Source organism: Diabrotica virgifera, chromosome 4, assembly GCF_917563875.1.
Source record: "Diabrotica virgifera virgifera chromosome 4, PGI_DIABVI_V3a".
NCBI classification, from domain to species: Eukaryota; Metazoa; Arthropoda; class Insecta; order Coleoptera; family Chrysomelidae; genus Diabrotica; species Diabrotica virgifera.
The window spans coordinates 45,291,339-45,314,842 of record NC_065446.1 but is presented as its reverse complement, the minus strand read 5'-3'; the positions used below and the strand labels follow the sequence as shown (position 1 = coordinate 45,314,842).

Here is a 23,504-nt window from a genome sequence, read left to right as displayed (position 1 = left end):
TATTATTTATTACTAGCATAACTGGTAAAAATTGTTGAATATTGCAATAAATAAATAATAATATTCGGTAATTTGTTCTTGTACGGATTTCTAAACAAAGATTAGAAGCCGCTATGACGTGACCGCTCTTATCTATCGTAAATTATTGAAATTACTACAACACTAATCTTGAAAATAGTGGTCGTAAACAAATTCTAGGAAGAGTAGCATTGTATTGTATTTCAATTGGAAACATTTATCTCATCCCCATTTAGTTGTTTGGTGTTTGTCAATACGTGTATACCTAAAAATTATCATAAATAATAGTGATTACTGATTATACATCTAGTTTACCGAAATGGTGACAAACGAGGTGTACATAGAAATAACAAAGAAAACTTGTGTGAGGTGTGGATTATGGAGTATCTGTCACTAATACACGCAGCTATGTCTTGTAATCCTTTCAAGACGATGCTAAGATTTATATGATTTGACAACGAAAATACCCGCGAAGAACGCAAAAAAAAACGATATAGCTGCACTCATACGAGATAATAGGTATATGAATGCTGAATAAAAATTGGCAACAAGGCTCCAAACCATCCTAATGCATAACCACCGACTAACAATTGTTTCCATTTAGAGGCCGTACAAATTTTACACCTTATACCTTCCAAACTCGCTAAATACGGGATCAAAGTATTTTTGGCTTGTGATGCATCAAATGCTTATCTCGTACAAGATCATCTTTATATTGGAAAAACAGCAAATGGTTCCCGACAAGTTAACGTTGGTGAACACACAGTTTTGGATCTTGTCACGTCTTATAAAGATTATGGGCAGAATGTTACCACAAATAACTTTTTTACCAGTTTTGAATTCGCTAAATTGTTGAATTCACGGCACATGACGTTAGTAGGGCTAGTAGGCACAGTTAAAAAAAAAGAGATTTCTACCAACCAATATGCAAGCAAACAAGGAAAGAGCTGGTTTTTCCACTTTCGCATACAATCATGATGCTACTGTATGCTCTTGTATGTGCCAAAGAAGAACAAAGCAGTAGTGTTACTCTCGTCCGTGCATATGACAGGAAAAGTAGAAGACAGTGAAGTAGCGAAGCCGGAAATAATTCATTATTACAATAACACCAAAGCGGGATTGATAACATGGATAAAATGCTGAGTGAACCAGCATTTGAACCGTATACTCAACCAGCATTTTATGTCGAACATTGCGTTGGACCTTAACCTTTTTTTATAATATGATTGACGTCACTGGCTTAGCATGCTACATTATACATCGACAGCATAATCTATTACAAAAAAACAAAAGACTAACGCAGGAAATTTTTGAAGGATCATTCTAAAAATATTTGGTTGCCTTCATTTCAATCTCAAAGTAAAAACCGGATGATGATGAAGAGTCATTTTCTTCGTAGTTTTGTAGAAAAAAATGGTCCTTGGTCGAAACAGAGTATGTATTTGCTGTAGATACTTCTCCTCAAGTATCTCACAGCATTCGTGAATCCACTCCAGTAACCGGAAGTTGTCATGTTTGTCGAAACGGACGGAAAAACAGCGTAAAACGAGAAATACTTGTGTAATGTGTTTTCTACTTGTGTATGACGAACATTATTTGTCTAAATGGTATGTGATGCGAAAATCCACAATAACATTCATTTTTGTATTTTGATTCAAATAAGCTATCATTTAAATACAAAATGTATTGTTTTTTAAAATTACTTATTTAAAAAAATGTACAAGGTACAAATGTACCTATGCAGTTGTTTATGGGAACTATTTAAGCCTCCTTCTGAGAACTGAAGAAAGATTTTTTTGTTATATTTGGCTGACATAATCTACTGGATAAATGTAGAGATATCACAAAAGTTCAAGTCTCTACCTATTTGAAAAAAAAAGTTATCACAATTTGAAAACTCAAAAGCTACAATAATTGTACCTATGCCGCCCGACGAAGGTTAAATAATATAAAGATAAACTATTCAACTCTTAACTTGGTTTTTAAGAGTGTAGGCGCAAATATTTTACGGAGCTATCCCTACTTTTTCTTTCTTTGCACGGCAAATTACGTGTAGTAAAATTATCAGTAGTAATTGCACAAGAGCTCTAAAATTATTGAATTTTTCCCGAGTGACACTTTGACAGTTTTAATTTCATGAGCCGAAGGCAAGTGAAATTATGTCCAAAGTGTCACGAGGGCAAAAATTCTATATTAATTTTAGAGATCGAGTGCAATTTGTTGCGATTATTTCATGAATAAAACTGTGCAAAATCAAAATTTTATTGTAATTTATTTATGTAAGTACAAATTAGTACAATTAAACACACAGTCATAAATATTTTACGGTTGAAAGTCATCACTTTTATAATTTTTAAAACATTAATTGTCATTAATGTCACTGAATGTATTTTTTCGTAGCGACGAAGGGCATCTGACGTACTATACTTGACGACGGGAAATTATCAAAAATTATCAGTTTAATTTAGATTTCTGTAGCTTTCTATTGGTCAGAATCTCCTATGAATGAAATAATCAGTAGTAATTGCACAAGAGCTCTAAAATTATCGAATTTTTCCCGAGTGACACTTTGACAGTTAAGGGGAGTGAAATTATGTCAAAGTGGCACGAGGCAAAAATTCGATAATAATTTTAGAGATCGAGTGCAATTTGCTGTGATTATTTCATGAATAAAACTGCTTAAAACCAAAATTTTATTGTAATTTATGTAAGTACAAATTACTACAGTTAAACACACAGTTGTTATAAATATTTGACGGTTGAAAGTCATCACTTTTATAACTTCTAAAACCGTAATTGTCAATAATGTCACTGAATGTATTTTTTCGTAGCAACGAAGGGCTTCTGACGTAGTATACTTGACGACGGGATATTATCAAAAATTATCACTATAATTTTTATTTTTGTGGCTTTCTATTGGTCAGAATCTCCTATGAATGAAATAATCAGTAGTAATTGCACGAGAGCTCTAAACTTATCGATTTGTTTCCCGAGTGACACTTTGACAGTTTTAATTTCACGACCCAAAGGGGAGTGAAATTATGTTAAAGTGGCACGAGGGCAACAAGTCGATAATAATTTTAGAGATCGAGGGTAATTTTCTGAGATTATTTCATGAATAAAACTGTCTTTTTAAATAATTGTAACTAATATATTATTGATATCTTCACCTGAATATTTGCTAAACGTGTTTCTTGGTGTTCTCTGTGACAAGTTGTAAAACATTAATTGTCATTAATCTCACTGAATGTTCATTTTTTGCATAGTTACGAAGGGCATCTGACGTAATGCTTGACGACGGGATATTATCAAAAATGATCACTTTAATTTTTATTTCTGTAGCTTTCTATTGGTCAGAATCTCCTATGAATGAAATAATCACTGGTATAGAAACTGCAGACATAAACATTCGTAGTTGCCAGTGCCATTGTCATTAGCATTATAGAGATTTTCGTTCAGTTTTTGAATGTTCTTGGATAACCGTTACTTGTGTAATCGCTTAAATTATAGGATTAGTTTTTCACTAACTATGTATTCAGTGATTACAATAATTTATACTATACAATAAAAACTAATACTTAATCGGGAAAAGAGGAAAATTGATCAAGTGATTTTTTTGATTATTTCATTAATAGGAGATTCTGACTAATAGAAAGCTACAAAAATCTAAATGAAATCGATAATTTTTGATAATTTTCCGTCGTCAAGTATATTACGTCAGATGCCCTTCGTTGCTACCAAAAAATACATTCAGTGACATTAATGACAATTAATGTTTTAAAAATTATTAAAGTGATGACTTTCAACCGTCAAATTAATATTTATAACAACTGTTTGTTTAATTGTACTAATTTGTACTTACCTAAATTAATTACAATAAATTTTAGTTTTGAACAGTTTTATTCATGAAATAATCGCAACAAATTGCACTCGATCTCTAAAATTAATATAGAATTTTAGAGCTCTTGTGCAATTACTACTGATAATATATTGTTATTATGCAACGCTTACACAAATTTTGAACATCTTTAACAACAAAATACTTGAATCACAGAATATATCTTTGTGTATTCTCTGCTTGGATCTTCCATAAGTAATAAACAATAAATAACTTTTTATTAATTTCTCGTCTTAAATCAATTATTTATCAAGTATACTATCAATATTATCTAATAAACAACTCAAAATATTCCTGAAGCCGTGTCAAATATTTAAAATTGTCACTGTCTTGTCAACACAATATGTTCGACTGAGTGCGTTGTATGACAAAGATAGCGAATGTTCAATTTGGAAAATACCACCACGGACATGGTCTCCATTTTTTTCGAATCCTGGAAAAACTAATAGATATTTTTTAAAAATTTAAACGCATAATAAAAGATTACATTATTACCGAGTGCAGAAAGTCCCTTAGAATAAACAAAAAGTTTCTTTTGAATGAGATATTTGAAATTAAAAATCACACTAAATTTTCTCTACTTTTTCAGCCCTGTAACTTATTAAAATACACATTATATAAGTTATCAGGCACTTTCGGTCCTCGGTAATAATGTAATCTTTCATTCTGCGTTTAAATTTTTCAAAAATACTTATTAGTTTTCTCAGGTTTCGAAAAAAATGACTGCATTTGAATAGCATTAGTGAAAAATTTTGCGCCCATCACCTTAATTACTTTTGCCATCCTAAAAAGTATATGTCAAATATAAGTGCTTTTCTATTTTGACTCACTCTTTATATTAGTTTTGCTTATTGTTATGTAACAATAGATGATTAGAAATCAAATCATTTAGTAAATTTTGTGTTAAAAATCTTAAATAATTTGTAATAAATAAAAATATTTTCGTATCGCCGGTGACGCCACCTTGCGAAAATCGTTCCACTAATTTCACCTTGTGGTTCTAGGGTTAAGTCAACAATAAAAAAAAGTTTAAACCAAAGTATATTTACCTGATCTGCATCGACAAAAATAATTTTCTTTACGTCTAGAGGGAACAATACATCCAGGAACAATATTTTGTAACCCCAAATAATTCTCTGTTTTTCAGTTTGTTGATGTAACCATCTAGGCCATTTGTATTGTACTAATTCATATTCGAAGCCATATTCTTTCGCCATGTATGGAAGGAAATCCTACAAATATTATTTGTAATTAGTTCGGTCAGATGTATTGTATATTCTGCGTTTTCATCTACAGTAGTCTTCATATTATCGCAAATTACAGATTAGACGTTTTGCAAATGTTACGTTCAAGAATTCTGTAGAGCTGTTAGATACGCATACAGCTTAAAAAGCACATTCGAATGTGTAACGGTCCCAAAGAAAACGCAATAACTATGTTTTTATTGTCAGTACAAATATATCAGTTCCGACCCTGTAGTCATGAATAAAATAGACGTATGTGTATTGCGCAAGGCTTTTTTAGTTTCCCACGAGATGTGTTGTTCTATATTTTGACTGAGTGAAGAGTGTGCTTGTCGTGGCAAATTATCAAAAAGATTTAATGTTTTTAGGCGACGATGAGACTGAATTTTATTGATATTAGTTCTCAATAAGATCAAATTGTCACAACTGCAATTATGTTTACGACTGCAGTCTTGTGAGAATCACGAAAGCCATAGCTGATGTTGCTATATTTTTTGATTGGTCCAAGGAGACTTATGATTTCTGGTAGGGTGTGACTTTGGAAAATACCCTGGTTATTTTATTGGTAGAAGAAATATTTGATTTCTTTCGATTGGATAAAGATCCGATGATCGTCAAATGGGAGGACAGTTTCTGTGTTTGAGACTGGAGTCTTGTCTTGAATTAAGACGAGAGAAGGAGGCAGTCAAGCCAGATCTGGAAGAGAGCTACGTTATCAGTTATGGAGTGAACTCCAGTTTTTATGGTTCTGTGCCAAAGTTAGGCATATATGTAGTCTGTTTTCTCAGTGAAAGTATAAGAAAAGAATGTCAAACCAAGTCTCCGAATATGACAACTAAACATAGAGGTATTTAGCAGATTAAAGTGTGAGATAATAACATGTTGGTTAGGTAAAATAGTACATACTACACTCACCGGCAAAATTAACAGGCCACCAAGTATTTCTTTTAATTTGCAGAAATTATGAATCTTGAACCACATGTTCCACTTCCAATGAAGAGGTTCTCCAAAGGATGAATTCACAACGTGTGCTCATAAACATCATAAAGAGGAGAAAAACAGAATACTTCGGCCATATAATTAGAGGACCTAAATACCACCTTCTTTCCCTTATACATAATACAAGGACAAGTGGAGGGAAAGAGATGGATTGGTCGAAAGAAACTTTCATGGTTGTGTAATATTAGACAATGATGTGGTTCCACTGTAGAAGAAGTATTACCCGTTTTTTGAGGTTGTCCCAAATGTGTTCAATTGGGTTAAGATCGGGATTATTAAGGTACTCACGGGTGAATCTTGCGATATGGCAACGGAATTATCATGCATTAATCCAAAGTTTTCACCAATGAACGGTGCGAAAGGCATGACATGGTGGGACATGGTCTTGGAGAACTTCTTCCACGTATTTTTGAGCACTCCGTCCAGCTTGAGGCGCGAGCTGGACGGAAAGCAGTAAAATTTCTTTTAGTCAGTCTTCTTCCAATGGTACGTTCACTCACACCAACATTTCTCACCTCAAAAAGACGCGTACGGGCTTCAAGAGCAGTGCAAAAGCGATTTCTCAACATGATGCTGACAATGAAGCGGTCATCGCGAATAGGGAACTTGCATACAATTTTAAATTAAAAAAAAATGTTATAAATCACAACAGAGAATAATTTAAAACATGTATCAAAGTTAAAAAAGTTGTTTCTGTGTTCCGTTTGGTCCCTAAAGACGATTCTAAATTCAAATTAAAGCAACTAGCCAAAACGCGTCGTGACGTCATATGTTTACATTCTGCACCAACAAAGCAAACAAAATTCTATATAATTTTAAATTAGACATTATAAACGTCAGTAGAAAATACAGTTATGTGACGTCACAAATGTTTTTGATCGTTTGAACTATTTTAAATACATAGAAAACTTGTACTTTTACAAAATGGCACTAAACAACACTTACAGTGTTTTCTTTTATTTTCCATAGTAAACCTTCTTTCCCTTCCTTCAAAAACTGTATCAAACTCCAATCTCAACATACTGGTATATATGTATTATTACAATAGCATGCGATAAATGTCATTAGAATATAAATATTTTTCCCTTATTCCGTGACGATGAGCTGGCCAAATACCCAAGTAGGTGGAGGCCAATAAACTAAAGAAGAAGAAGAATATACCTCAATATAACCATAAACATAACCATATAGTAGAACTATGTGACGTCACGGGTCCTTCGAACTATTTTAAATTACAGAAGATTTTAAATTTGTACTTCTAAGTTATTATAAGTTTTTGAAGCGTGAAATTTTGGAAATCTCATTTTTAAACAAAACTGAACATTATTATGTGTAATAAAAAAAATTGCGAAAGTTCCCTATAGTAGTGCATCTATGTCAGGCTTGATCCGGCTTGCAGGTATTCGCGGTGTGCAAGTATTTGGAAAGGGAAACGAGAAACGACCGTGCGCGAGTCGCGGAGAAATATTGCAACTATCTTAAATAATTCATATTGTCAATTGAAATTGTCAAATTGACGTATATTTCATACCTTCTGTCATTGACGCAGAAAAATTATATATTGCTCCACAATATTGATATGATATGCAATTATTATATAAAGATAAATTTAATTAATTGTATTTTGCTTGCAGTACTGCATTTTAATAACTGATTTTATTTACTACATACAATTGTTTATGTTTGCTAAACATAACCTGCATCTTATTTTTTCTTCTTATTATTTTTTTGGACTATGGTCTTGACAATTATCCAGCAACCAGGACTAATATAATTGGCCAATATAATTAAAAGTGCGAATAAAAGTACAGAGCGTAAAAATAGAGGTCGCTTTGCCGAACTTGCACGGTCCCAATATGAACCTGTCTCCCGAAATCGTATGATAGCATTACGTAAGGGGATGATTTTAGCCCCTACATTATATCTCTCGATCGGATATCCAGTATATCATGAATGGATTGCCGAAATTGCTCCAAGATGTCCTAAGGGCAAGAGGCGGCAACACCCATTATTACCATTACTCATATTTTCCTTAATTAGACTATTTTTTTTGCTTTTTTGTTTTATGGCATAGACTTGGGTGTCAATTAGCCAGTCACAACTTTTTTGTTTTCTATTCATACATAAAGAAGGCACTGAGGTCCTTAGAGTTCCATAGCAAACTCTTCCACAGCTCTCTACTCAGTTCAAAAGCTGCAGCTGGCCGCTATGGACTATCCAAGTTGCTCACCACATTTTTTCATGTACATAATATATCAAATTATCAGGATTAATAAATTTAGAGGTTAATTTTAGTTTCACAGATATAGTGCAGTCACTGAACGTTTTCACCTCCGATTTCGTTGAACCTCCATCGATTTTCATGAAAATTGGTGAGCAGTTAGAGGATACCTCAAGGAACAACGGTGACATGATGCCAACTTGCGCTTTTACCCTGAGGGTGGATACCACCCCTTCTCCGGGGTGAAAATTATTTCATTAAAAATAACCCCACAAATCGATATACTGACAAATTATAAGCAAAATTTGTGATATTAAGTTATTAACATAAATCAATACTTTTTGAGTTATTAAAGATCAAAGATTTTATTTTTTCGTAAAAAAATGCATGTTTTAAAGCTGTTTTTCACGTATAACTCAAAAACTATTAGCTTTTACAAAAAAGTTATACTTACCAAAATTGAAGACAATAAAAAATTGAATACACTATTCTCTCAAAGTACTAAACTAATGTTAATTCAAAGTTAGTTATAGGTAATTGAATGTTTATTTTTTTCGATGAGTACTCAAATATAAGTATTCAAGCTTAAATAACGGGAAAACGATGCATTTTATAAAATATACCTGTTAAACACCTATCAAAGTACTTCAGAATACCTAACAAATCATCTCCAGAAGAAGTTAATAGCATCAAAAATAAGCAAGTAATGATGAAACTAAGAGAACCCTTTCGAATTTTTTAGGAAAAAGTGAAAAATTAAACATACGCCATTTCCACAAAAAATAAACTTTATAGTAATCCTTACAAAAAGTTCTTTGTATTAGCATAAGTAATGATTTTAACAATTTTCACCGGTTTAGAATACATATTTTTGAAAAAAAGATATAATTTAAAAAATCAGAATTTTTAAAATTATCGTCATTTTCATTTTCTTTTGATAATAACTATAAAAATACTCAATATACGTAACAAATAGTAAAAAACCAAATTATAGTTTTTGAAGATATTCTTCTTTAGGCGCGTTTCGATTGAGGGTAAAATTATACATAAATCTGCGCGCCTGCGCACACAGACAGTACCTATGTAGTTTGTTGCTAATCTTTCAAGATAGGTATGTATGTATCTGTAACCGTGCAAATAAGTCATTAAAAGAATATATTAGTGTTTTTAGTAAATGTATTATTTATTATAATTCTTGTGTTTTTGGATTTGTGTTTCTCTGTAGTAAAATAATAAAATATTATGTAGGCATAACATTTTTACACTATTTGTCGCCGTGTTGTGTAATTATATCCGAAACTTACATGTCAATTACAAGGATCTCGCTGAAGTAGTTGGTAGGGCGTTAGCTCCGAGATTGGAAGGACGCGGGTTCGAATCCTGGGCGATTCATATTCTTTTTTTATTTTTGGTTGTTTTAATAAAAAATGTTTGAAAGTGATAGATAAGAAAGTTAGTTTAATTTTTAAATAAAATACAAATAACCTGTTAAGTATATTTACTTCGTTTAAATTACCTATATAATAGAAGAATATCTTCTTACGTGCGTACAAAGTACTAGTCTAAGAGCTAGTGAACCTTTTGACTAACGGTCGTCCTGTAAGGCTAGAAATTTGTAGAGTGATAATTCATAGCACACCAAAGCTAAAAACCATGACCTGGCAGGCCTCAGCGGTGCACGTGTATCTACCAGGTGAATCGAAAAGTGCAAATTTAGGGGGTAAAATAAACTTTCTCCTGTAAGGTTTAAATTTAAGTATGTGTTTGAGTAAGTCATTTAAAAGAAATGTGTAAAATGACAGGCGATTCTGAAGAGCATAAGACCTTGCCAGGCGAGGGGAAAGATTAGGGGTTTTTCCTAAATTTATTTTTTTTGCATCGAACAAATTTTTTTTAAGTTTTTTGAATCATTCCAAACAGAAAAGGTCTTTGGTGATTTTTCTCTTAAGTTAATAGTTTTTGTTATATAAGCGATTGAAAATTTTGAAAATTGCGAAATCGACCATTTTTAACCCCAAATCGGATATTTATCTAAAAATCTCAAAGTTGCCAAGGTAGGTAGATATTCTTTAAACATTGATTGATGAAATCCCAAAGAGTTTTTTGCAATACAATATCGGAAACCCCTTTGTTTTTAATTGCTAATCAAGCGGACGCTTCACTGTAGTATAAGTGAGGACGTTTGAGTTGGCATAAATTCATTATCTCGAGAATTGGCAAATTTCAAGAGCAATCTTCAGACAGGTCGATTTTTATTTTTAAATTAGGACTTTTTGGCATATATATAATACTAGTGACGTCATCCATCTGAGCGTGATGACGTAATCGATGATTTTTTTAAATGAGAGTAGGGGTTGTGTGATAGCTCATTTGAAAGGTTATTTAATTCTCTATTCACTAATATAAACAATAACATAATTATTTATACAGGGTGTACAAAAAATTTTTTTTTATTAAATTAACTTTGATTAAATTTGACAAATAGAAGAAAAAATTTTTTTTGTACACCCTGTATAAATAATTATGTTAATGTTTATATTACTGAATAGAGAATTAAATAACCTTTCAAATGAGCTATCACACAACACCTACTCTTATTTAAAAAAATAATCGATTACGTCATCACGCCCAGATGGATGACGTCACTAGTATTATATATATACCAAAAAGTCCTAATTCAAAAATAAAAATCGACCTGTCTGAGGATTTCTCTTCAAATTTGCCCATTCTCGAGATAATGAATTTATGCAAGCTCAAACGTCCTCAATTATACTACAGTGTAGCGCCCGCTTGATTAGCAATTAAAAAAACAAAGCGGTTTTCGTTATTTTATTGCAAAAAACTCTTCGGGATTTCATCAATCAATGTTTAAGGAATATCTGCGTACCTTGCCAATATTGAAATTTTTAGATAAATGTCCGATTTGGGTTAAAAATGGCCGATTTCGCAATTTTCAAAATTTTCAATCGCTTATATAACAAAAACTATTAACTTAAGAGAAAAATAACTAAGGACCTTTTCTGTTTGGAATGATTCAAAAAGCCTAAAAAAAATTTGTTCGATGCAAAAAGAATAATTTTAATAAAAACCCCTAATCTTTCCCCTCGCCTGGCAAGGTCTTATGCTCTTCAGAATCGCCTGTCATTGTACACATTTCTTCTAAATGACTTACTCAAACACATACTTAAATTTAAACCTTACAGGAGAAAGTTTATTTTACCCCGTAAATTTGCACTTTTCGATTCACCTGGTAGATACACGTGCACCGCTGAGGCCTGCCAGGTCATGGTTTTTAGCTTTGGTGTGCTATGAATTATCACTCTACAAATTTTTAGCCTTACAGGACGACCGTTAGTCAAAAGGTTCACTAGCTCTTAGACTATACACACACATTCTTTTTTTTCTATATTAAAAAATATTATACCATTTTTACCATTTCTGTTGGGTGAAAAATAACCGAGATAGAAACGTTTAAAGCTTAAATTTTGCTGCGAGAACCATGTAACCGTGGCCATTTAATCTTTGATTTTTAAAAAAGTAAGGGGTTTGAAACATTTAATTTAACGCGATTTAATAGCCTTTGGAATTACCCTTCAAACTATTTTTAGGTGAACTTGATATCTTAAAAATGAACGGAGTTATTAAAAAAAAAGGATAACATTTTTTGGAAAAATTTTTAAAAGATAAAATTTTAAAAAAATTTGTATCATAAATTTTAATGCTATTAACTTGTTCGGTATCTCATTTGATAGATATTTCTAAATACTTTCACAAATGTTTAATAAGTTTATGTTATAAAATGCATCATTTTCCCGTAATTTAAGCTTGAATAGTTAGATTTGGGTACTCGCCGAAAAAAATATGCGTTCAATTACCTATAACTCACTTTTAGTTAATATTAAAAGGTTTTTTTAGTAGGGAGTTTAGTTAATTTTTTATTAGCTTCAATTTTGGCAATAATAATTTTTTTGTAAAAACTTATAGTTTTCGAATTATCTATAAAAAATTGGTTAAAAACATGCATTTTTCTTACGAAAAATTAAAAATTTTGATCTTTAATAACTCAAAAAGTTTTGATTTATTTTAATAGCTTTATATAACAAATTTCGCTTAGAATTTGTCCCCCTATCTAATTATTGGGTTCTTTTTAATAAAATAATTTTCACCCCGAGAAGGGGTGGCATCCACCCCCAGGGTAAAAGCGCAAGTTGGCACAATGTCACCTTTGTTTCTTGAGATATCCTCTAACCACTCACCAATTTTCATGCAAATCGATGGAGGTTGAACGAAATCGGAGGTGATAGCTTCAGTGTCACCTTCAGTGACTCCACTAATAAATTTCATTAAACAATCATATATTTTTGCTGTTCAGAGACAATAGATAGGATATATTGAAAGGTGGAAAAACATTACATTTTATTAAATCTTCGATTAAATTATAGGTGTATGGAATGTATTTTGTGCACTCAAAGAAAGTGTGATTCAAATCACCCACCTTCTGACATTCAGTACAAAGATTTGAATCAAAAACTTTATTTCTTGCTAGATGTAGAGGGAAACATGCATGTCCAAACTTTATTCTGATTAATGTTGCTATATATCTTCGAGGTACATACTACATAATTTTTAAACCAATATATATTTGGAACAGAAGGTTGAATCAGTGAATACTGAGATTTGGATTGTTTACAAAGATCTCGCCATGATTGACTACACTGATTTTTAACTCAATGCTTAATAGTGTTAACTAAATCAGATATGCAAAACTTACGATTATTTGAAGTACCATACTCAATAGCTTTTTTAGAAAAACTATCAACATATTCATTATGCCTTAGTCCTATATGAGCCTTAACCCATAAAAAGTTCACTCTTCTTTTATTTTTATGAATTTCAAAAAGGATTTTCTTAATTAGTAGGATATAAATATTTGAATTGTTATTGGGAAAATCTATAGTTTGAATAGCAAGAAGAACAGAGAGTGAATCGGAAATAATTGTTGCAGATATACCTTCTGATTCTTTAAAATATCGCAGAGCCTCATAAATTGCTATGGTTTCAGCACTGAAGATAGAAAAATCATGGCCTAACTTAAACATTTTTTCTGTTTTAGTAGCAGGTATGTAAAAGGCACATCCAGTGCCAACTAACGTCTAATGCCTCCACTACACATCGGCAGATGCGTCTGCGGATGTATGTATTTCACGTCGGCAGACGCATCAGCAGCACATCCGATACTTGTCGGTTTCTCCAGCACAGATCAAAGGATTTCAATGCCAAGACTGAACGACCCTTCAGATGTGTGGTCAGCGTGTTGTGATACATCTGCGGACGCGTCTGCCAATGTGTAGAAGAGGCATTAGATGCATCTGTATATATATTTACAGAGTGGCCAATTCTCTAAGACTGTTCATAAGATGTTAGAGCTAATATCACTGTTTTCATGGTAACTTGGTTGTACTAATTTAACTGTATGTAAAAAAGAATGAAAATCTTCAAGTCCAAAGCCATCAATCACGTTATACTCACAGTCAAAATTTGACAGATCTCGAAAAGCCTCGCAAAGTGGAGGCGAGATCTTTAGCTTCCAGTATTTATTAGTTAAATCCGCTACATTCAGCTTGTTAACATTTTGGTAAAGACCGATATTTAGGTAACGAATTTTCATTTTCAATAATAATTAGACTATGACTTTCAAAATTATGCTTGTTTGAATTTTCTTCGAAGATTTTTCAACATTGGATTTTTCTAAGCATCCCTTGGTTAAAAACATTTTTTTCAAAAATTCTACTGTTTTGTTTTCGTCAAAGGTGGTTTGCACCGTATCTTTCATAAAATGTGGTCTAAGATTGATAATTTTTGCAAATTGAAAGAAATACAAGGTGGGTGGTGAATTTGGTCGGTGAGTCATTTGGCTACATAGGTAAAATAAAAATCAAATATCAAATAAGATTGTTCAGTTTCTACAACACATTTATGTATAGCCTCATGCTCACGTCACTAATTCCTATTTAAAAGGGATTTATCTTACCTTAACTTGTGGAGAGAGATAATTCTTTAAAAACCAAAATTTAACAGGTCTCTTTGTGTGTTTTAACACTGACAACATCATAATTCTCAGGAACCTTTCATATAAGTGACCAGAAGCCAAAGAGAATATATTTAATTTTTCGTCACTCTCGTCCTCGCTGCCTTTGAAAGAGCTAAAATTAAATTATAGTTAAAGAAATGGGAACTCCTAGATCAGTAAATCCGAAACGTTCTGGTTTCAGATTTACGGATTCTGGTTCAAGATTCAGAATCAACTAGAATTTATTCAGAACCAACAATATTCAGATTTTCAGAACCAACAAGATTTAACTTTAGCTGGAATTTTTCGAGTATACGAAATGTGACTGCATATTGTATAGTTCTTTTCGTCCTCTTTTAAAAGACCTTTAAAATGAGCAATACTAAATTTCGATTACATTCAAACTAAGCAAGATATTCTGCAAAAAACTTGATGACTAATGTATTTTAAGAAGAAATGAGAAGTATATTTAACCCCTCATCCATCAGAAGTTAAATGCATCGTTTTCCTTCTACAGTACTTTTTATTATAGTATTATTTATATGTTCAAAAAGTTGGACTGGTTTAAAATGAATGGTTTTTGAAAAAAATAAGATTAAATTAAAGAGCGCCTTTTTAAATTGTCTTAAAAATATTTCTTTTTCTCCATGTAACTCGAAAATGATAAGAGATACGAAAAAAAGATACCACACAAAAATGTACGGCGTTTTTAGATAAACATTTCCTTTTTATTTTTCATTGCTGCATCTCTTATCATTTTCAAGGTACATGGAGAAAAAGGAAGATTTTTAAGAACATTTAAAAATGCTCTCCATAATTTGATCTTTTTTTTCTTCAAAAACCATTCATTTTAAACCCGTTCAACTTTCTTAATATAGAAATAACACTATAGTAAAAGGTATTGTAGAAGGAAAACGATGCAATTACATATTGGTGGATGGTGGTTAAAATGACTTCTCATTTTTTCTTAAAACACATTAGTTATCAATTTTGTTTGCAGCGTATCTCGCTTAGATTTAATGTAATAGACCTTTAATATAGGTCATTTTGAAAGTCTTTTCAAGCACTACAAAAGGTATTGGTAGCATTATACACCTAAAATCGGCCGTTTCTCTGTTATTTCAAGTTGAATACACCAATTTGCAAATGTACCAAAAAAACAAACTATTTTCACCTACCATATCTCTTTTTTATTATAACGAGAAGAGTTATGGAGGCAAGTGTCTCTTTGTTTTTTTATAACTTACAAAAATGATGAATATCGTTTTTTTAGTTAGATGCATAGTTTTTAAGGTGTTCGCAAAAAACCGTTCGAAAAGGTATTATGTTTCAATGAAAATGGCCAATTTTCAACCACGAATAACTCAAAAAGTATTGAGTTTTCAAAAAAAAATTATAGAACAGTTTTCACTTAGAATTAGGTTCTCCAGCGAATTCCGTGATAATTTTAACCAAAAAATTTTCCACCCCTGAGAAGGGGTGGGAACCACCCCCCAAGATAAAAGCACACATCGGCATAGGGTAGACTTTGAATTAGGAGATAAGTAGAGGCTAGGGCCAAAATTTCATTAAAATCCATGCAGTAGGATAGAATTCGGAGGTAATATCCTATTCTGGCTCCCATTGACTGGCGTATATATATATATATTGTTATATTTCTATTTGATATGAAAATTAAATTTTGATAATTATAAACAGAATTCAATTTAATATAAAATATTTTCAATTTTCTCAACCACGGGCATATAAATTTAGAACAACCTGTATACAACAAATTGTTATATTTAATTTTAAGAAGTGAATAGAAAAAGCTTACGGAACTCGGGACAATGCGCTTAAATAACACTCAAGTGAAATCGATAATAGGTCATTATCGTTGTTCGCGGAAGGTTCGATCATTAGCCGATGCTAAATAAGACTTAGTGGAAATAGAGAATAGGTCATTAAATTTTGTAAATAGTAGAAAGTAATTTTAGAATGGGAATTAACTATTTTCTTTGAAATCCATTAAGCATATTTAGAAAGATTAAAAATTGGTTTTGAGGAATACTGCGAATGAGAGTTGGTGGTGGAAGGTTGATTTGTGAATCTGGAAGGGATATTTAGAAAGTAGGGGAATGAATGACAAATAGAGATCAGAATGTTTTGAGCTGTCGAGGAGTGAAGTCCAGTAGTAGACGGTAGTGTACGGAGAGTGAGAAAGCCGGTGTAGTTCCGTGAGTGTGGAGTATCTATCGTGGAACGAGAGGTAGGCCAGGTTGAGAGTAAAAGAACCTTCTTGAGCCAAGAGTGTCCCGGTAGCTGATTGCAGTTTCGAAAAAGGTAGAATACAGCATCACGACAGAAGCAGGTACGAGAGCTATACGAGCTAGTTTTCAAAGGAGAACATTACTGAAAGCCAGGACGAGGTTTTGATCGCAGCCAAGGATAGCAGGAAACAGGGCTTGTGTGAAGACATTCTCAGTTCACCAGAAAAAGGTCAGTCTCATTTGTTTGGACATGAATGTATGGGTTTTTTCGTATTAAATACCACATTTAAAATTGAAGAACATAATCAATAATATCAGAAAAGCTTCATCAAACTTAAATAGAATTGTTGCTAATAAATCATAATAGTTAAATGTTAATAAAAACTTTCAATTGGAAACCAAAAGGAAATAAGATTCTCATGTGTAAATGTTATGTTTAAGAATAATAAGATATAGCAAATATTAAGCAGTGATTGCCATTTAAATAAAATAAACAATATTTTGATTATAATTGTAACCCATATGTGTGTATTATTTTACTCTTTTCTTTCCTATCCCGATTAGGAACCATTGAGAAATACTTAGAAGCCACGTAAGTAAGTAATTAATTTTATAAAAAGCCCTGAGATTGAAAACATATTGATATGTGATCTGGTAAATTAATTAGATTATTATTAATGCATTGATTAAATTAAATGACATATAAGAATATTATCTCATATCAATAATCAAGATCACATCAACTGTCGTCCAACGTGGAAAGCATTGTAAAGTATTTCTAGTGGCAAATTTGAAGGATAGAAAGAGTAAAGCCGGTATTTGAAAATTTATATGCCTGTGGTAAAAAGTGAGATACTTACATTTGATAACATAAAATTTTAGATCTCTTTAAGTACAAATTTTACATAACTGATTTAATATTTTATTTTTACGATATTTACATTTGATATATTTATTTACAATTTATAATATTTGGGTGAGAAAAAGTCGTCTTGGTAACATACTAGTAAAATTTCATATTTGGCGGGGACAGTACTTCTTGAAAACAAATGTCTGTGACAAGAAGCCAAAGCAAAGACAACAAAAAACAAAAAGAACATTCAGACCAAGAAGATATTTTAGACACGACAATCATGGCATCAGAACAGCAAGAATTATCAGGAATAGATAAACTATTACAACTGATGCAACTCCAGTCACAAAAAATGGATGAAAATCAACGTGAAACGAAACAAGCCATGGAAGAAACATCAAAGAAAATGGATAAAGTGGATCAAAAAATGGATGAAACACAACAAAAAATGAAACAAGCAATAGAAGAGAACAACAAGAAAATGGAGGAACGCACAGGAAAGTATGAAAAGGAAGTAAAAGGATGTTTGACAATGATCAAGAACGATATGGGACAACAAGAGACAGAGATTAAAGAAATCAAAAGCAAAATAAAGGAGACAACGAATTGCCAGAAAAAAGAAATGGAAAGTTTGGAAAACAACTTTGAAAACGCTATTCAAGCAATCAGAGAAGAAATGGAAAGAAAGATTGCGGAAATCAATATTCAACAAAATGTAGGAGAAAGAAGAGAAATGGTTATACATAGCACAGATGACGTGAAGATAAGGTTTGGCGGGGATGTAAGAAGATTACACCCAGTGCCGTTCATAAATAGCCTGAAAAAGAAAATACAACACATCGGAAATTTCGAAACAGCAAAAGAAACTATCAAAAATCATCTAAAATATGAAGCAAGCCTATGGTTCGATTGCAAAGAAGAAGAATTTGACAGTTGGCAACAATTTGAACAAAAATTTTTGAATTATTTCTGGGGAAAAGTCCAACAATTGGAAATTAACAAGGAATTGCAAAATGGGAAATACAATGATAGGATGGGTATATCAGAAAGGACATATGCATTACAAATTTACTATAACGCAAAACATTTACAATATAATTACTCATCGGAACAATTAGTCGAACTGATTGCAAGACATTTCGAAGAAACGCTGGAAGACCATATCACATTGCAAAACTACAAAGACATAGATAGTTTATGCCAATTCCTACAAATAAGAGAATCACGTTTAAGAGAATGAAAATCAAGAAGGTCGCGAGAAGATTACAGGCCCCGAGAAACACAGGATTACAGAGATAGAAATCAAAATAGGAGGGACTATACAAGACGAGATTTTAATCCCAGAAGGGAAAACGAAAATAGAGACAACGGAAGAGGAAATTATGAACAAAGAAATAGGAAATGGAATGAGGACAGAAATCGAGAATACCAGAATAGAAACACCACACTCGCAAATCAAGAAAACAGAAATAATGGAAGACAAAATGAACAGGGATATCGAGAAAACCGAAACAGATCCGACAGACCAAGAGAAAATAGAAGAGAAGTAAATAATACCCAGACAGATGAATATGACGGAGAGAGACATTATGACGAAAATATAAACAACGATGAGCAACCGGCGTCTTTTCACGACGGCGCTCACTAAAAACCAAAAATCAAACAGGAATCTTTTGTAACCCCAAGGAGTTTATTAAATTGGCAAGAAACAACGAAAAGAAAAATGGAGTTAATTTAAAATTTGTGGATGGATTTATCAACGAGAAACCAATTAAAATTATGATAGACACTGGATCTGAAATAACATTGGTCAACAGAAAACTAATAGAAGAAGTTAACTTAACAAATTTAATTTACAAAATACCTAGGGTAAATTTAGTGGGCGCAAACAAACGGACATTGGCAACTATAAATGAAGGCATACGAGTAATGGTACGACTGGGTAAGAAGATGTATGCACTACAATGTGTAATAATGCCAAACATGTCACATGACATGATAGTAGGAGTTGACGAATTGGCAGAAAAACATGTAGTGATAGATTTTAAAAATAATACGATGAATCTAACAGAAGAAAAAGAAGAAGAACAGGACAAGGAACAGGAGAAACAAAATACGGACGAATCAGGTAAAGAACAAACAGTGGAAATGAATTTGGCAACGAAGCAAGGACAAAGAAGAAAGGGAGAAAAAGTCAGAAAAAGACAAAATAAAATGAAACCTGTGGCTCCTCAAAAGAAGAGTTGAGCCCAGAAGAAGAAAAATTGAGAGTATCAAAAGCAAAAGAAAACTGGGATTCCTCAAAAGAAGAGATGAGCTCAGGAGAAGAAGAAATAAAGCTAACAAATGAAAGCGAAAAAGATATGATCGAAACAGTGGCATTTGAAGAGGAGGCATATGAAAACGAGGATGCAGAATACACGGTAAAAGTAAGTGAAAAATCTGAGGAAAAAGACAGAAGATTGATATGGGAAAAAGGGAAAGACAACATAATAGCCGACACTCTAACACAGGATGAGGACACTGAAAATAAGGAAACAATTACTCTACAGGTGGGACTAATTAGAGTAATACAAGAAGAAGGGGTATAAGACGTAGATTAAAGTAAGGAAATATACAGGGAGTTGGTTTTGCCTCGAGAAAATTTATTTAAAAATGCAGATAAATTTTATCGAATACAAGGCGGGGATTTGTTATATTTCTATTTGATATGAAAATTAAATTTTGATAATTATAAACAGAATTCAATTTAATATAAAATATTTTCAATTTTCTCAACCACGGGCATATAAATTTAGAACAACCTGTATACAACAAATTGTTATATTTAATTTTAAGAAGTGATTAGAAAAAGCTTACGGAACTCGGGACAATGCGCTTAAATAAAACTCAAGTGAAATCGATAATGGGTCATTATCGTTGTTCGCGGAAGGTTCGATCATTAGCCGATGCTAAATAAGACTTAGTGGAAATAGAGAATAGGTCATTAAATTTTGTAAATAGTAGAAAGTAATTTTAGAATGGGAATTAACTATTTTCTTTGAAATCCATTAAGCATATTTAGAAAGATTAAAAATTGGTTTTGAGGAATACTGCGAATGAGAGTTGGTGGTGGAAGGTTGATTTGTGAATCTGGAAGGGATATTTAGAAAGTAGGGGAATGAATGACAAATAGAGATCAGAATGTTTTGAGCTGTCGAGGAGTGAAGTCCAGTAGTAGACGGTAGTGTACGGAGAGTGAGAAAGCCGGTGTAGTTCCGTGAGTGTGGAGTATCTATCGTGGAACGAGAGGTAGGCCAGGTTGAGAGTAAAAGAACCTCCTTGAGCCAAGAGTGTCCCGGTAGCTGATTGCAGTTTCGAAAAAGGTAGAATACAGCATTACGACAGAAGCAGGTACGAGAGCTATACGAGCTAGTTTTCAAAGGAGAACATTACTGAAAGCCAGGACGAGGTTTTGATCGCAGCCAAGGATAGCAGGAAACAGGGCTTGTGTGAAGACATTCTCAGTTCACCAGAAAAAGGTCAGTCTCATTTGTTTGGACATGAATGTATGGGTTTTTTCGTATTAAATACCACATTTAAAATTGAAGAACATAATCAATAATATCAGAAAAGCTTCATCAAACTTAAATAGAATTTTTGCTAATAAATCATAATAGTTAAATGTTAATAAAAACTTTCAATTGGAAACCAAAAGGAAATAAGATTCTCATGTGTAAATGTTATGTTTAAGAATAATAAGATATAGCAAATATTAAGCAGTGATTGCCATTTAAATAAAATAAACAATATTTTGATTATAATTGTAACCCATGTGTGTATTATTTTACTCTTTTCTTTCCTATCCCGATTAGGAACCATTGAGAAATACTTAGAAGCCACGTAAGTAAGTAATTAATTTTATAAAAAGCCCTGAGATTGAAAACATATTGATATGTGATCTGGTAAATTAATTAGATTATTATTAATGCATTGATTAAATTAAATGACATATAAGAATATTATCTCATATCAATAATCAAGATCACATCAATATATACACCGTTCTTAGGCGTCAACGCCCTTCGGTAGGGATCTATGGAGGAGTATCACCAAGCCGCAAGCCCTTATCCCTTGCCGTACCGCTCCTCCATATGCCGATCCGACACCAGTTTATCCAGACCAAGTAGACCCTCTTGAGTTTTATACTACGGCGTTGGCCTTTTATTAATTTCATGACCTAGCTGAGGCTCGAACCAGCGATCGTAAATCGCAAATCCACTAAACTTGTCGATCGACTGCGCCTCAGCTAACTGGACCGTCTAGATCGACGATTATTTTTATAAGTCTTCTTAAATAAACAGCTTGGTTTCTTCTGGATTCAGAGGTGATCATATAGCCCCTCTGATGACGCCTGGGGAGACTGAAACGTACGTAAGGAGATGATTGATCATCTCTGAATCAAAATGCTTTCTATAAGCTGTCTTTCATTAAATTGTAGTTTATTTAAAAATCTTCTACAAAATATACGCATTTTGTTTTGAAGTTCGCAATCAGTGATAAAACTATATTTAAGTTTCAATAATCCCTTAGGAGGAACCGGCTTCATTATACACTAGCGTCTTCAAACAAGTATAGTATCACTAAAAAAATTTTCAACAAGAGTGATTTGTCTTACTCTCAAATTGAATACAAGGTATAATATGAAAATAATACAGGTTTATGCACCAACAACAGGCCACAATGAAGAAGAAGTGGATCTATTCTATGATGATATCGAAGCTACTCTTAAAGACAACCAAGGACATTTTACTTTTATATGTGGTGATTTTAACGCCAAAATAGGAATGAAATCCAACCCTACAGAAACGCCACTGGGAAATTTTGGATTGGATGGTAGAAATGAACGTGGCGAAACACTGTTAAGGTTCATGCTGCAACACGAACTATTCCAAATGAACAGTTTTTTCAAAAAGAAACCACAGAGAAGATGGACATGGCAAAGTCTTGATGGAAAAACTCAAAACGAAATAGATTTTATTATCACTGACAAAAAAGACACAGTTAAAGACATTACGGTTCTAAACAGATCTGTTACCAGTAGCGACCATATAATGGTATGAGGTAACATAGAAATAAGCTTAAAGAAGGAGAGGTATAAGATGATTAAAAAGAAGAACAAATCAAAACCATGGATGAAACCATCAGACGTAGATAGTTTTTAGCAATGTATTTCAGACATACTTAGCAGTCCTGAAGCAGAAAGTAATATAAACGACTTAAATAATAAATTAACAAATGCCTTACCGGAAAGTCAAAACAAAGTATGTCCTAGAACTAAAAAAGAAGAGAAGATCAACCAAAATACCAGGCAACTAATGCAGAAAAGAAGAGAAATGAGAAGCGACACGGAAACTAAAGCTAACGAACTACAAAAATTAAATAAAGAAATATCCAAATCTATTAGACAAGACACTCGAAAATACAACCAAGAACAAATCGAACATACCATTGAGAACAAAAGAAGTATGAAAGTATTGAGAAGAAGACTAAGAACGGAGACAAGGCAGATAATAAAGATTAAAGATATAAATGGTCATCTTACAACCAACAGAGAGGAAACCCTTAAAATAGTTGAAGACTTACAAATTGCTGTACACAAGCCAACACAAAGTAAATAGCAAAGAAGATCAAGTACCAAAAATATTGACAAGGAAAAAGGGCATTGTCAACCAAGGATCAGAACTGCTATCGGAAATCACAATAGACGAAATAAAACTAGCCCTAATAAAAGCTAAGAATAACAAATCTCCAGGCGAGGATTGTGTAGTTACTGATGCAATCAAAATCGGAGGCACTTGTCTTCTTAAGAAAATAAAAAACCTTTTTAACATGTGCCTTTTAGATAGTATTCTTTTTCTCATGATCATCTTTCAGTGCGTCACAGTTTTTTGATTTCTTTCTAACGTATTA

At 32.5% G+C, this 23,504-nt stretch overlaps 1 protein-coding gene across 1 annotated transcript in view; it reads right to left on the bottom strand.

Annotated features, from left to right (window-relative positions):
* Positions 1–23,504, bottom strand: part of LOC114327092 (UDP-glucose:glycoprotein glucosyltransferase) — a 100,365-nt gene that overhangs the window by 6,782 nt on the left and 70,079 nt on the right. Inside the window, exons 18-19 of the mRNA XM_028275592.1 lie at positions 14,412–14,583; positions 4,966–5,148 (exon numbers count right to left, since the gene is read on the bottom strand). Of these exons, the coding sequence (XP_028131393.1) occupies positions 4,966–5,148; positions 14,412–14,583 (355 nt within the window). The remainder of the gene's footprint in view (positions 1–4,965; positions 5,149–14,411; positions 14,584–23,504) is intronic.